This window comes from Nansenia antarctica, assembly GCF_963989245.1.
Source record: "Nansenia antarctica genome assembly, chromosome: 3".
Classification (NCBI taxonomy): Eukaryota; Metazoa; Chordata; class Actinopteri; order Argentiniformes; family Microstomatidae; genus Nansenia; species Nansenia antarctica.
In genome coordinates, this window is record NC_137688.1 from 81,822,576 (window position 1) to 81,839,175 (window position 16,600).

General features: G+C 48.3%; 1 protein-coding gene across 1 annotated transcript; it reads right to left on the bottom strand.

Moving 5' to 3' along the window:
* Positions 1-4,500: 4,500 nt before the first annotated feature.
* On the bottom strand, positions 4,501-7,685 carry LOC308154500 (uncharacterized protein; the record flags this gene model as incomplete). The annotated part of the gene is made up of 3 exons (XM_080527650.1): positions 4,501-5,652; positions 5,870-6,586; positions 6,804-7,685. 3 exons carry the CDS (start codon positions 7,683-7,685, stop codon positions 4,501-4,503), a joined length of 2,751 nt encoding a protein of 916 aa, XP_080383776.1.
* Between the last annotated feature and the right edge of the window lie 8,915 nt (positions 7,686-16,600).

Genomic DNA, 16,600 nt, shown 5'->3' on the forward strand with positions numbered 1-16,600 from the left:
CTTCATCAATACTTCGCATGTCCCTTCACATGATGAACTCCCCTTCCTCATCCCTTGTTTTGTGTGGCCTCAAAGCGGACGTCCACGCGACAAATCTTAGTCAAAAACGTAGTCAAAAGCGACCAGCGACAAATCTAGCTACTTTTTCTGGTTTTTCTGGTTAGTCTACAGAGAGGTTAGCCTACAGAGAGGTTAGTCTACAGAGAGGTTAGTCTACAGAGAGGTTAGTCTACAGAGAGGTTAGCCTACGGTTAGTCTACAGAGAGGTTAGCCTACAGAAAGGTTAGCCTACAGAGAGGTTAGTCTACAGAGAGGTTAGCCTACAGAGAGGTTAGCCTACAGAGAGGTTAGTCTACAGAGAGATTAGCCTACAGAGAGGTTAGTCTACAGAGAGGTTAGTCTACAGAGAGGTTAGTCTACAGAGAGGTTAGCCTACAGAGAGGTTAGCCTACAGAGAGGTTAGTCTACAGAGAGGTTAGTCTACAGAGAGGTTAGCCTACGGTTAGTCTACAGAGAGGTTAGCCTACAGAGAGGTTAGCCTACAGAGAAGTTAGTCTACAGAGAGGTTAGCCTACAGAGAGGTTAGTCTACAGAGAGGTTAGTCTACAGAGAGGTTAGCCTACAGCAGGGTTAGTCTACAGAGAGGTTAGTCTACAGAGAGGTTAGCCTACAGAGAGGTTAGCCTACAGAGAGGTTAGCCTACAGAGAGGTTAGCCTACAGAGAGGTTAGTCTACAATAGGGTTAGCCTACAGAGAGGTTAGCCTACAGAGAGGTTAGCCTACAGCAGGGTTAGTCTACAGAGAGGTTAGCCTACAGCAGGGTTAGTCTACAGCGAGGTCAGCCTACAGAGAGGTTAGCCTACAGAGAGGTTAGTCTACAGAGAGGTTAGCCTACAGAGAGGTTAGCCTACAGAGAGGTTAGTCTACAGAGAGGTTAGCCTACAGAGAGGTTAGTCTTCAGAGAGGTTAGCCTACAGAGAAGTTAGCCTACAGCAGGGTTAGCCTACAGAGAGGTTAGCCTACAGAGAGGTTAGTCTACAGAGAGGTTAGCCTACAGAGAGGTTACCCTACAGAGAGGTTAGCCTACAGAGAGGTTAGTCTACAGAGAGGTTAGCCTACAGAGAGGTTAGCCTACAGAGAGGTTAGCCTACAGAGAGGTTAGTCTACAGAGAGGTTAGCCTACAGAGAGGTTAGCCTACAGCAGGGTTAGCCTACAGAGAGGTTAGCCTACAGCAGGGTTAACCTACAGAGAGGTTAGCCTACAGCGAGGTTAGCGTACAGCGAGGATTGCTGTCTCCTCCTCTCTCCCTCAACAAACGCAGCAGACAGACCCCAATGTGACGCTCTGAGCCTGCTCAGCCTTTTTAAATTCATTTAGCCTTTCAGAATTGCATATTATGCAAATTAGTTGATTATGTCATCTAGCTACTTCTAGCTACTTTTGGGAGAGCCACTTCCATGGAGTACTTCCATTACATTGGAGTTGGCAACACTGCTGGTGACTTTCCAAACTCCCTTGGCGACTTAACTAGTCAAAAGCGACCAGCGACAAATCTAGCTACTTTTTCTGGTCATTTGGGGAATTACTGTAAAGTATCTAACATAATGTCGCGTAGAAAAGACGCCACCTTTCATAAGATAGTACCAGGTAACAGTAACAGATACCAGTGTCTACCACAGGCATATGTGGAGGTATAACTCAAGAAAGTTATCTTTTTTTGCCGGTGGCATCCTGAAAGGAAAAACTTAAAAACGTATCAGTATACATACAGTACATACTGATACATACATACATACATACCCAAGAACGTGTCGTTGTAAGGCGATCAACTTCTCCAGAATTGAGTTAATTGAGTCGTCAAGCGAGTTCGTTTAATCTCAACGAGACGTCCTTGATATAACTTCTTAAGATAAAATGATCCAATCAAATATTAGGCACCACTACTGAACTGTTCTTTATTTATTTTTTATTTATTTTTAAATGCAGTTCTGCATTTTTTTTATTACAACGTTTGAAAATATATACAGAAAAAACATTTTGGCCTGTAATCTGTTACATATAGCAAACAAGCACAGCTAAAGGAACAGTAAACAGAACAGAACAGTAACAGAAACTACTAAAACTAGCAGTGCAATTAATAAACGATACTGCGGGAAGCAGCATTAAATTAACAAACATTCCACATCTCAAGGCATCGAAGTAATGATGGGAAAATATATGAATACAATATACAAAAATAGTTACTAGTAAAATAAAAAAGATGACTGTACATTTAAGCTACACATCCACAGGTTCAAGTAGATGATTTGAACATTAGAACTATCAGATAGAACATTACTATCATTAATCATATCATATTAATAATATCAATATAATATCATATTGATATTAACTATCAATATCATTACTATCATTAACATTACATTAGAACTATGAGATAGAACATTACTATCCTCAATTACTCTCAAAATGATTCGAGAGGCTAACATATAATGCATGCATCGTTTAATGCATTTCATAGAGTACTTAGGTATCTCAACAACTTAACAATAAATACCACTGGATAACTAAAAGTAATTCAAGTAACATGGAACATCAAATAATTTCACATTTAGTTTTTACCTTGTATCCTGTCTCATAAGCAGATATAACTGTATTGACCGAGAGAGGTACGCTAACATTTGGCATAGTATCTTTAAAGCACTGAGGTGTCACAAACCTGTAAACCACATTGATGTTGTATCATAACCTTTAGAGTGACCATGTTACCAGTCTTTGTACTGAAGACCCAGGCAGCCATTTTGTAGGGTCTATTTCTTTAGTCAGTAAACAGTAAAGCACCAAGTCGCTCCCTTTAGTCTCTTCCCCGGTCAAACAGGAAGGTTGTGTTCTCTGACTACCCTGACGACCCTGACGTTACACCTGATTGGCTTAATGAACAGGAAGTGGTTTTTAAAACCTCTCTTAAGATGCATCAGTGAGCTACTAAGAGTGCACGTGAGAGACTGGGGCTGTGTTCGTAAATTCGCTCTGGAAATCTGATCAGCACTGACTGTGAGAAGAATGCGTCTTGTCTAATCAAATCACTCGGTCCCTTTATGACATTGGACCCAGGGTGCACTCCGGTTGCTCTGAGCAAATTTACGAACACAGCCGTAGTGAGAAGCTTAGTGTCATCTTCCACAGTAGCCACTGGAACGTGTTAGGGGAAGACTTTCAGCTTCCATGGATATTCTTAATATTCCTTTCCTATGATCAACTGTTTTTGTGTTTTCCTAACTGATATATTTTGGATGAATCCCTACGGGGGGAAGCTAAAGAGACATTCACTCTAAAAAAATCTGACTTACATTCTCAGTATATTATTAATACTTAGTGCGAAGAGAGTAACAATCATAAGAATAGTTACTTAACAGTCTGCGTCCCTCAGCAGGGAGCAGAGCAGGGAGCCCTGGTTCAGACGGATGATGCCCAGGGGGTCTGGCGTGAACGTGTTCATCCGGTAGTCCTTACAGCTCCCCCAGCACGTCGCCTCTCAGACTGATGAGAGGCAGCTTCTGCTTCTCCAGGGGCTCAGTAGGAAGCAGAGACACGGGGACCAGAGGAGCCACCTCCACTCTCTGGTCCATCCCCTGGTCCTCCAGGGGCAGGAAGTCCTCCAGGGGCAGGAAGTCCTCCCCGCCGTCAGGCTCGTCACCGTCGTCCCTGGCAACAGCCATCCCAGCATCCCCTGCTGCTTGCCCTGCGCCCTCGTTGGACTCAAACAGAGTCATGGGGATGAAGGGCCTGCCCTCCGTCAGCGCGTCCCTCAGCAGACCTCCACTCCTCCACTCTCGTGGTCGACTCCTTCATGTCCGTGTTCTGAGAGACCATAGTGGAGACGTGGTCGAGGGAGTCCAACTCAGTATCATCCATGTGCTTTCTGGTCTTTCTGGTCTTCTTCGCACCATCCTCTCCAGATGCAGCATCCTCTTTATTCCGCTTGTCTCTGTCGGAGATGTAGTCCAGCGTTTGGAACACCAGGTTGTACAGGTGGTCCACCTTCTTGCTGTAAATACATGTTGAGCCTTGGATGACCAGTGCTGCCTCTGCAAAGTTCAGAGTGGTTCTCCCTCCGTCAAAAGTCATAGTTATATCATCCAACTCCTCTAGGTAAAGCGTCAGCTCCGAGGCGACGTCAATGGCCCAGTTGTCCTTGAGATCGCGGATCGGCCGCAACAAATGAGCGAATCTGGTCTCAACTGCCTTGTCCATGACGTCCAGAAACCCAATTTGAAGAAGATCCAGTCACAAGTTAAACACTTAGATGAAGTTGTTACTATCTATCTATGCTAAAAACGTATTCTTAGAAGAAACCGTTGACTGTTTTTTTTTTGTTGAAAAGAACCCCGCGCAGACGCCACCTTTGAATTTGACCGTTGAGAGTTTTCCTTCTTCTTTGTGTAAGTTCCTCTCTTTTTTTTATTTTTTATAATCTGTTTATTCATTTATTTTTTTCATCAAAAAAACACAAAACACTTGAGAGTTGTGAGTGAGTTCATCTCCATGTAGAGCCTTTCCAAGAACTGCAGACCCTCATCCTTCAGGAGTTCTACAGGGAAGTTGTTGAGGTTCCTGTAGTTAAGGAACAGGTTCTTGTGGCGTTCCTGTTTGGCCATACATAGCGTCTCATGGAGGTCTGAGGCCATTTCTATGGAGAAGCCCCTTACCAAGGGGGGTTTCAAGTTTGGGAGCTTCTGTGCAAGATTGTCAGGCAGAGTTGTGAGTGAGTTCATCTCCATGTAGAGCCTTTCCAAGAACTGCAGACCCTCATCCTTCAGGAGTTCTACAGGGAAGTTGTTGAGGTTCCTGTAGTTAAGGAACAGGTTCTTGTGGCGTTCCTGTTTGGCCATACATATCGTCTCATGGAGTTCTGAGGCCATTTCTATGGAGAAGCCCCTTACCAAGGGGGGCCTTCTATACCATTGTTCTATACCATTGTTGCCCCCTGTAGGTGCTGAGGTGATGACAGGTGCGTGTGTGTCCATGTCTTTTATGAAGTCGTGGGTCATTCTCTCCAGCTCCTCCACTTCCCTCATGGAGAGAGGCACCCCCCCGCCGGGGATACGGAACGGGCCAGAGGGTGAGGGCTTTGATGTCGGGGGAGATTTCATTGGCTGGCTGAAAGAAGAGGGTGGTGATGTCATCGCCTTGGGCTGAGGAGGGGCCACAGGAGTAGGAGGGGCCACAGGAGCAGGAGGGGGTGGGTTCACATTCTCCGGTCTGCCAATGGGAGAAGAGCCCTTTGTGTGATTGAAGGCTGGGGGAGCCACTGTGGTGGTTGGAGGGGCGAGGGGAGGAGGAGGGGGGGGGGGGTAGGTGGCAGCGGAAGGTTTAGGGGCGACGCCAAACGGAGCAGGGGTGTGGTTCTGGTTCTGGTTCTGGTTTGGTGCCACGGTGGGCGCCGTGGTGACCGCTCGGACCCCGAAACTGGTCCCACTTGGACTGACGGGGGGGAGACCGCCCTTAGGGGCCACGGCCGGGCCCTTAGCGGGCTGCTGCGCGACAAGGTCCAGAGCGGATGCTGCAGGGTTGTGGTTGGCCTGTCGGTTTGTGGCTCTGGCTTTGAGCTCCTCTGCCCAGGGGGGGGGGGGGGGGCTTGTCTCCCATCTCTGGGGGTGGGAGGAAGGAGAGGGCGGGCTTTGGAGCGGTGGGGGGAGGGCCAGGGGGCTTGGGGGCAGGTGCTGCCGAGTGCTGATTGGGTAACTGAATGAACGACGATCATGGACGGTTGGAAGGTTTGAACATGAACATGCGGCTCGCGAGCCACGGGAAGGGCGGCAGGAGACTCGGCTCTCCATGTCTATGCTTTGCGGTAGCTGTGTTTGCCCTCTCCTCAGCCTTGAGGGCCCTCATGGCAAGCTCCTCCAGGGGGACCACGCGCTCTGCCTCTGAGCCTATGGACTTGACCTTGACAGGTAGAGGCACAGTGACCTCGCCTAGGGCCAGGGAGAGCAGCGTACCATCAGAGACCTGCGGCGAAAGACCACACCCGCTGCAGCCGATCACTTTGTTGTACAGGTATGACGGAAGGCCTTTGAGGTGGACGTTGTTCTCGACGAAGACAAACTGCAGCTCCCGCGAACGACCCAAGTCCAGGGGCAGCGAGGCCAGGCGGTTGGCGGCCATGGAGAGCTCGTTGAGGCTGTGCAGCTGACAGAGCTGGCGGGGGAAGCCCCTCAGGTGGTTGCGGTCCAGGGTCAGGCACTGCAGGGACAGGCACTGGTGCAGCCGCTCCGGCAGGCAGGCCAGCAGGTTCATGGACACGTCCAGGGTCTCCAGGTCCCGGAGGTCCCCGACCTCTGGAGGAAGGAATTTGAGCTGGTTGTTGGCCAGCCTCAGGTGCCGTAGAGACCTCAGTCTGCCGATCTCAGGACAGATGACCTGCAGAGCGTTGTCACTCAGGTCCAATGACTGGAGCTTGGCCAGGTTTCCTACAGCTTCAGGAATGATGGCTATGTTATTGGAGTGTAGATACAGCTCAATCTGGCTCTGGCTTTGAGCTCCTCTGCCCAGGGGGGGGGGGGGGGGGCTTGTCTCCCATCTCTGGGGGTGGGAGGAAGGAGAGGGCGGGCTTTGGAGCGGTGGGGGGAGGGCCAGGGGGCTTGGGGGCAGGTGCTGCCGAGTGCTGATTGGGTAACTGAATGAACGACGATCATGGACGGTTGGAAGGTTTGAACATGAACATGCGGCTCGCGAGCCACGGGAAGGGCGGCAGGAGACTCGGCTCTCCATGTCTATGCTTCGCGGTAGCTGTGTTTGCCCTCTCCTCAGCCTTGAGGGGCTGGCGGTATATGCCATAGAGGGCCCTCATGGCGAGCTCCTCCAGGGGGACCACGCGCTCTGCCTCTGAGCCTATGGACTTGACCTTGACAGGTAGAGGCACAGTGACCTCGCCTAGGGCCAGGGAGAGCAGCGTACCGTCAGAGACCTGCGGCGAAAGACCACACCCGCTGCAGCCGATCACTTTGTTGTACAGGTATGACGGAAGGCCTTTGAGGTGGACGTTGTTCTCGACGAAGACAAACTGCAGCTCCCGCGAACGACCCAAGTCCAGGGGCAGCGAGGCCAGGCGGTTGGCGGCCATGGAGAGCTCGTTGAGGCTGTGCAGCTGACAGAGCTGGCGGGGGAAGCCCCTCAGGTGGTTGCGGTCCAGGGTCAGGCACTGCAGGGACAGGCACTGGTGCAGCCGCTCCGGCAGGCAGGCCAGCAGGTTCATGGACACGTCCAGGGTCTCCAGGTCCCGGAGGTCCCCGACCTCTGGAGGAAGGAATTTGAGCTGGTTGTTGGCCAGCCTCAGGTGCCGTAGAGACCTCAGTCTGCCGATCTCAGGACAGATGACCTGCAGAGCGTTGTCACTCAGGTCCAATGACTGGAGCTTGGCCAGGTTTCCTACAGCTTCAGGAATGGTGGCTATGTTATTGGAGTGTAGATACAGCTCAATCAAGTTTGGGAGCTTCTGTGCAAGATTGTCAGACAGAGTTGTGAGTGAGTTCATCTCCATGTAGAGCCTTTCCAAGAACTGCAGACCCTCATCCTTCAGGAGTTCTACAGGGAAGTTGTTGAGGTTCCTGTAGTTAAGGAACAGGTTCTTGTGGCGTTCCTGTTTGGCCATACATATCGTCTCATGGAGTTCTGAGGCCATTTCTATGGAGAAGCCCCTTACCAAGGGGGGTTTCTCTGTCACTCTGCCTTCTATAACATTGTTGCCCCCTGTAGGTGCTGAGGTGATGACAGGTGCGTGTGTGTCCATGTCTTTGATGAAGTCGTGGGTCATTCTCTCCAGCTCCTCCACTTCCCTCATGGAGAGAGGCACCCCCCCGCCGGGGATACGGAACGGGCCAGAGGGTGAGGGCTTTGATGACGGGGGAGATTTCATTGGCTGGCTGAAAGAAGAGGGTGGTGATGTCATCGCCTTGGGCTGAGGAGGGGCCACAGGAGTAGGAGGGGCCACAGGAGCAGGAGGGGGTGGGTTCACATTCTCCGGTCTGCCAATGGGAGAAGAGCCCTTTGTGTGATTGAAGGCTGGGGGAGCCACTGTGGTGGTTGGAGGGGCGAGGGGAGGAGGGGGGGGAGGGGTAGGTGGCAGCGGAAGGTTTAGGGGCGACGCCAAACGGAGCGGCCACGGCCGGGCCCTTAGCGGGCTGCTGCGCGACAAGGGCCGGAGCGGATGCTGCAGGGTTGTGGTTGGCCTGTCGGTTTGTGGCTCTGGCTTTGAGCTCCTCTGCCCGGGGGGGGGGGGGGGCTTGTCTCCCATCTCTGGGGGTGGGAGGAAGGAGAGGGCGGGCTTTGGGGCGGTGGGGGGAGGGCCAGGGGGCTTGGGGGCAGGTGCTGCCGAGTGCTGATTGGGTAACTGAATGAACGACGATCATGGACGGTTGGAAGGTTTGAACATGAACATGCGGCTCGCGAGTCCTTCTCCTGGATGGTTGGAAGGTTTGAACATCTTTGAACTTCTCATGGACGGTTGGAAGGTTTGAACATGAACATGCGGCTCGCAAGTCCTTCTCCTGATATTTTCTTTGTATGCTCGGCCGTCTCTACCATGGATGTGCTCCGGTAGTGGGTTCTAGTCGCCCGCACTCTGCCACCATATGTGGTGACCACCATGTAGGACCAGGTATGATGAGCACAACAAGGTAGGAACAGACACCGACGACAGGGAGCAGTTTAGCCTTGACGGCACATTTACTAAAGAATAAGCAATACAGGGAAATAAAAATCCAACTCAGGTCTCTGCCGGGCCCTTTAAGGGTCCAGGGAATATAAGTCACAAAAGGCCTCTGTGCCTTGGGGGCGTGTGGGGTGGGTCCATGACCAGGGGCGGCTCTGTGGGTATGGATCACAGGGGGCTTCCACTCTATGGGCTGTGGGGGGCTCTTTCCCCCTTCTCTCCAAGGCCTAGGCCCAGGCCGGCCTGGCAACAGACAAACACAAGTTAAAATATTTTACTATGGAATTGCTGTGCCGGAAACCTCGAATTCGAAGTGGTCAGCTTATGAAAATAATACCATAGAATACTAAATAAAATATTAAAATAATAGCCCCCTAGCGTTTGCCGCCATATTGTGACCCCCCCCCCCCCCCCCCAAAGTCCTCTCAGTGCTCTCAAAGAAATTTCAGATGAAAGATATGGGCAAATTGACACATTTCCTGGGAATCGATTTTGAACAGTGTGATGGATGTGTAACAATGTTACAAAAGCAGTGTGTAAAGAACATGCTAGAGAGGTTTGACATGCAGAACTGTAAACCCAGATCGACGCCTTGTGAGCAGACACTCAATTACACTGAAGGGGCAGGATTAATGAGTGATGTCACTCGGTACAGAGAGGTGGTCGGTAGCCTCATCTACCTGACTATGTGTACTAGGCCAGATCTTTGTTTCATAGTGAGTAAACTGTCCCAGTATTTTACCAAACCAACCGAGGAGCATTGGGCCACTGCCAAACATGTATTGAGGTTCTTAAAGGGCACCAGTGATAAAGTGTTGTGTTACAAAAGGTGTAACTCTGATTTGAGATTACAGGCTTTCAGTGATGCTGACTGGGCAGCAGATGTCACAGACCGTCGTAGCACAACAGGTTACTGTGTTAGTCTACATGAGAATGGTCCATTGGTCTCATGGAAGACCAAAAAGCAACCAACGGTGGCGTTGTCCACATGTGAGGCGGAGTACATGGCATTAGCTGCAACCACCCAAGAGTGTTTACACCTGACTCAACTGTTGACACATATGGATGCATGTAAGTATGCACCACCCATTGTCCATGAGGACAATCAGGGAACGATTGCATTAGCTAAGAACCCAGTCCGCAGACAAAGATCCAAACACATAGATATAAAGTACCATTTCATCAGGTCTACAGTACAGAATGGACAGATCTGTTTGCAATATTGTCCCACAGATCAAATGGTGGCTGATGTGTTTACCAAACCAGTAACTAAGGACAAATTGGTTAGGTTCACAAAGGTTATGTTTGGGAGAGAAACCACATCAGTGTGAGTAATGACCAAGCGGTCAATTTTTTTTTGGTTTTCTTGCTTTATTTTTTCAAAGTGTTATAAGAGAATACCAGTGAAAAACTGAAGACTGTTTGTAAATGATGATGATGATGTATATTCTTGTTTCACAGGAGAGGAACAATATCAGTGCCAGCTTTTGTTTGTTTGATTGATGGAATGACAACCCCCAAAGAGTGTTATGGAAATTGTAGGCTACTGATTGTTATTGATTTGTTTATTTTTCTCTCCATCTTGGTCAGGTGAGAGCAAGTGGGGGTGTTGACATGAGTGTGCTCTCCAGTCATCCCTATCCCAGTGTGAGTGGGGCATAATTGGTTGATTGACACCAGCTGTGTGACATGAATGATTGAGCCAGCTGATCCTATATATGTGACCATTTCCACAATAAACGTTGCTTCCTTGATAACATGAACCATGTCTGACAGCGTATGATTCCTCCGTTCAGTGTGTAGTCCGATCGTTATGGTCTTAGCCAATACGCAATAACCAACGTTTAACATTTTCCAACAAACTGACCAGGGATGGAAAAGTTCACGTCTTCTCTTTGGAGGAGTTGACCTCAAATTTAGCAGAGGTTCTGCACATAAACCAGTTGGAAAGTGCAGAAGCAGAGGAAGAAAATGAAACTGATCTGCAGCCTGCTCTAACTTATAGGACACAAGAAGAAGCCATGACAAGACTTGTTGAAGAGAAAAGGAAGTTGTCCGAGAAATTTAGTGCATCAAGGAAGAAAAGACAGACAGAAACACAGAAAGAGAACATCTGTGACTACATAAAACAACCTGAGAAGTTAGTGGGCCAGAGGGTGCAACACAACTGCTGCGAAGAAAAGGATTCAGCAATATATATTATATGTAAACAGTGTAGTGATGGTCTTTCTGGCTTGAGTGGGTACTACCAGACGGACGAAGACTCTGACCAGTGGCGGCTGGCCAATAAAGGGCGCTAGGGCGCCGCCGCCACCTTCCAACGCAGCCCCACTTCCAGTTGCTACTTGTGTTGCTGTTGTGTTGTGTTGCTACTTGTGTGCTACTTATGTTGTTATGTTATGTTACTTGTAAAAGATTTTTAAAAATAAACATTGTTATCTGTGTGTGTGTAAAATTCACTGTGAAAATACATAGGGGAGGAGTCGGGGCGCCGGCCGAATGGCAGTCTATGGCAGTCCAAATACTTTTGGCTTACACGTGAGCTGTAGCAGCGCTCCAATTGGCTGTCTCCTATTTCTCGGTCGGGGCGCAAAAAATGCGCCCCCTGATCTGCAGCCTGCTCTAACTTATTGGACACAAGAAGAAGCCATGACAAGACTTGTTAAAGAGAAAAGGAAGTTGTCTGAGAAATTGAGTGCATCAAGGAAGAAAAGACAGACAGAAACACAGAAAGAGAACATCTGTGACTACATAAAACAACCTGAGAAGTTAGTGGGCCAGAGGGTGCAACACAACTGCTGCGAAGAAAAGGATTCAGCAATATATATTATATGTAAACAGTGTAGTGATGGTCTTTCTGGCTTGAGTGGGTACTACCAGACGGACGAAGACTCTGACCAGTGGCGGCTGGCCAATAAAGGGCGCTAGGGCGCCGCCCCCACCTTCCAACGCAGCCCCACTTCCAGTTGCTACTTGTGTTGCTGTTGTGTTGTGTTGCTACTTGTGTGCTACTTATGTTGTTATGTTATGTTACTTGTAAAAGATTTTTAAAAATAAACATTGTTATCTGTAGCTGCGTTTCCATACACCCTAGAATTTCGCAAAACCGACATATCGAAAAGAATTACTGGTAATGGAAACAGCACATTTTCGAAAAACCTCCCAATTATCGATAAAAAGTTTTCACGCTCTCAGGAGGTGGTATTTGAAACGTTTCGATATTGAAGTATTTCGAAAAAGTGTAATGGAAACGGTTTTTTCGCAACTTCGCGTCACTTCGCGTATAAGATTTGGAGTTTTACCTTAGAAACAGCTGTGATGTTGCAAACACAGCAGCATCATGCGCGCATCCAGGCGTTCCCACGTTGATGTCCCTGATAATTAATCGATCATCAGATACAACCTGAAGGCAGATTGATGTCCACCCCTTCCTGTTTACGTAATCACGATAGCCTTCACTCGGACCACGAATTGGTATGTGCGACCCGTCGATCGCAGCGTAGACCTGGGGTATTTTGTGTGCCTCATAATTGCGCTGTGCGATCTCCAGGGCCTCGTCCACATCTGGCATTCTGATTTTTTGCTTCAGCAACCTGCTGCATATGGCTCGACATACCCCATACACACATCTATGTACAGTGGTTTTGCTGACACCAAACGTTTCACCAACTACTCTATACTCGGCGCAGGTTGCCAGCTTGTAAAGGGCGATAGCCACTCGCTTTCGAGTAGGAACTGCCTCCCGGGGGCATAACGGGTCTGGGGCCACAAGGTCTTCAATAGAATCACACAGCACATTGAACGTTTCCCGGTTCATCCTGAAATTCTGAATCCACAATGCCTCTGTGAATTCCTCTAAAACAATTCTCTCCCAGAAATCCTTCAAACGTGCTCGTTCCCACACATACGGACTCTGCCGTTCGTGGTGGATCACCCGCTGCCTTCGTCTTCTGTTGTTGACAACCACAACAGCAGCAGCTGTGGCCATCAAAACAACAGTTCCAGCTCGCAACATGTTTGGAATATCCATCTTTTGCTCTTCCTTCTTCCGCAAAATTGAATTTCGCGGGAGATAGCAGCGTATTACCCCTCGCGAGACGAGGATGCGTGACTAATGAGAAGCGAAATACATTTGAATGGAAACGGCTGCATTATCGTAATTGTACTTTTTCGAAATGTTAGAAATATCGCATTTATTTTTCGAAAAACTCTAATGGAAACACACCTAGTGTGTGTGTAAAATTCACTGTGAAAATACATAGGGGAGGAGTCGGGGCGCCGGCCGAATGGCAGTCTATGGCAGTCCAAATACTTTTGGCTTACACGTGAGCTGTAGCAGCGCTCCAATTGGCTGTCTCCTATTTCTCGGTCGGGGCGCAAAAAAAATGCGCCCCCTGATCTGCAGCCTGCTCTAACTTATAGGACACAAGAAGAAGCCATGACAAGACTTGTTGAAGAGAAAAAGAAGTTGTCCGAGAAATTGAGTGCATCAAGGAAGAAAAGACAGACAGAAACACAGAAAGAGAACATCTGTGACTACATAAAACAACCTGAGAAGTTAGTGGGCCAGAGGGTGCAACACAACTGCTGCGAAGAAAAGGATTCAGCAATATATATTATATGTAAACAGTGTAGTGATGGTCTTTCTGGCTTGAGTGGGTACTACCAGACGGACGAAGACTCTGACCAGTGGCGGCTGGCCAATAAAGGGCGCTAGGGCGCCGCCCCCACCTTCCAACGCAGCCCCACTTCCAGTTGCTACTTGTGTTGCTGTTGTGTTGTGTTGCTACTTGTGTGCTACTTATGTTGTTATGTTATGTTACTTGTAAAATATTTTTTTAAATAAACATTGTTATCTGTGTGTGTGTAAAATTCACTGTGAAAATACATAGGGGAGGAGTCGGGGCGCCGGCCGAATGGCAGTCTATGGCAGTCCAAATACTTTTGGCTTACACGTGAGCTGTAGCAGCGCTCCAATTGGCTGTCTCCTATTTCTCAGTCGGGGCGCAAAAAATGCGCCCCCTGATCTGTAGCCTGCTCTAACTTATAGGACACAAGAAGAAGCCATGACAAGACTTGTTGAAGAGAAAAGGAAGTTGTCCGAGAAATTGAGTGCATCAAGGAAGAAAAGACAGACAGAAACACAGAAAGAGAACATATGTGACTACATAAAACAACCTGAGAAGTTAGTGGGCCAGAGGGTGCAACACAACTGCTGCGAAGAAAAGGATTCAGCAATATATATTATATGTAAACAGTGTAGTGATGGTCTTTCTGGCTTGAGTGGGTACTACCAGACGGACGAAGACTCTGACCAGTGGCGGCTGGCCAATAAAGGGTGCTAGGGCGCCGCCCCCACCTTCCAACGCAGCCCCACTTCCAGTTGCTACTTGTGTTGCTGTTGTGTTGTGTTGCTACTTGTGTGCTACTTATGTTGTTATGTTATGTTACTTGTAAAAGATTTTTAAAAATAAACATTGTTATCTGTGTGTGTGTAAAATTCACTGTGAAAATACATAGGGGAGGAGTCGGGGCGCCGGCCGAATGGCAGTCTATGGCAGTCCAAATACTTTTGGCTTACACGTGAGCTGTAGCAGCGCTCCAATTGGCTGTCTCCTATTTCTCGGTCGAGGCGCAAAAAATGCGCCCCCTGATCTGCAGCCTGCTCTAACTTATATGAAACAAGAAGAAGCCATGACAAGACTTGTTGAAGAGAAAAAGAAGTTGTCCGAGAAATTGAGTGCATCAAGGAAGAAAAGACAGACAGAAACACAGAAAGAGAACATCTGTGACTACATAAAACAACCTGAGAAGTTAGTGGGCCAGAGGGTGCAACACAACTGCTGCGAAGAAAAGGATTCAGCAATATATATTATATGTAAACAGTGTAGTGATGGTCTTTCTGGCTTGAGTGGGTACTACCAGACGGACGAAGACTCTGACCAGTGGCGGCTGGCCAATAAAGGGCGCTAGGGCGCCGCCCCCACCTTCCAACGCAGCCCCACTTCCAGTTGCTACTTGTGTTGCTGTTGTGTTGTGTTGCTACTTGTGTGCTACTTATGTTGTTATGTTATGTTACTTGTAAAAGATTTTTAAAAATAAACATTGTTATCTGTCTGTGTGTAAAATTCACTGTGAAAATACATAGGGGAGGAGTCGGGGCGCCGGCCGAATGGCAGTCTATGGCAGTCCAAATACTTTTGGCTTACACGTGAGCTGTAGCAGCGCTCCAATTGGCTGTCTCCTATTTCTCGGTCGGGGCGCAAAAAATGCGCCCCCTGATCTGCAGCCTGCTCTAACTTATAGGACACAAGAAGAAGCCATGACAAGACTTGTTGAAGAGAAAAGGAAGTTGTCCGAGAAATTGAGTGCATCAAGGAAGAAAAGACAGACAGAAACACAGAAAGAGAACATCTGTGACTACTTAAAACAACCTGAGAAATTAGTGGGCCAGAGGGTGCAACACAACTGCTGCGAAGAAAAGGATTCAGCAATATATATTATATGTAAACAGTGTAGTGATGGTCTTTCTGGCTTGAGTGGGTACTACCAGACGGACGAAGACTCTGACCAGTGGCGGCTGGCCAATAAAGGGCGCTAGGGCGCCGCCCCCACCTTCCAACGCAGCCCCACTTCCAGTTGCTACTTGTGTTGCTGTTGTGTTGTGTTACTACTTGTGTGCTACTTATGTTGTTATGTTATGTTACTTGTAAAAGATTTTTAAAAATAAACATTGTTATCTGTGTGTGTGTAAAATTCACTGTGAAAATACATAGGGGAGGAGTCGGGGCACCGGCCGAATGGCAGTCTATGGCAGTCCAAATACTTTTGGCTTACACGTGAGCTGTAGCAGCGCTCCAATTGGCTGTCTCCTATTTCTCGGTCGGGGCGCAAAAAATGCGCCCCCTGATCTGCAGCCTGCTCTAACTTATAGGACACAAGAAGAAGCCATGACAAGACTTGTTGAAGAGAAAAGGAAGTTGTCCGAGAAATTGAGTGCATCAAGGAAGAAAAGACAGACAGAAACACAGAAAGAGAACATCTGTGACTACATAAAACAACCTGAGAAGTTAGTGGGCCAGAGGGTGCAACACAACTGCTGCGAAGAAAAGGATTCAGCAATATATATTATATGTAAACAGTGTAGTGATGGTCTTTCTGGCTTGAGTGGGTACTACCAGACGGACGAAGACTCTGACCAGTGGCGGCTGGCCAATAAAGGGCGCTAGGGCGCCGCCCCTACCTTCCAACGCAGCCCCACTTCCAGTTGCTACTTGTGTTGCTGTTGTGTTGTGTTGCTACTTGTGTGCTACTTATGTTGTTATGTTATGTTACTTGTAAAATATTTTTAAAAATAAACATTGTTATCTGTGTGTGTGTAAAATTCACTGTGAAAATACATAGGGGAGGAGTCGGGGCGCCGGCCGAATGGCAGTCTATGGCAGTCCAAATACTTTTGGCTTACACGTGAGCTGTAGCAGCGCTCCAATTGGCTGTCTCCTATTTCTCGGTCGGGGCGCAAAAAATGCGCCCCCTGATCTGCAGCCTGCTCTAACTTATAGGACACAAGAAGAAGCCATGACAAGACTTGTTGAAGAGAAAAGGAAGTTGTCCGAGAAATTTAGTGCATCAAGGAAGAAAAGACAGACAGAAACACAGAAAGAGAACATCTGTGACTACATAAAACAACCTGAGAAGTTAGTGGGCCAGAGGGTGCAACACAACTGCTGCGAAGAAAAGGATTCAGCAATATATATTATATGTAAACAGTGTAGTGATGGTCTTTCTGGCTTGAGTGGGTACTACCAGACGGACGAAGACTCTGACCAGTGGCGGCTGGCCAATAAAGGGCGCTAGGGCGCCGCCCCCACCTTCCAACGCAGCCC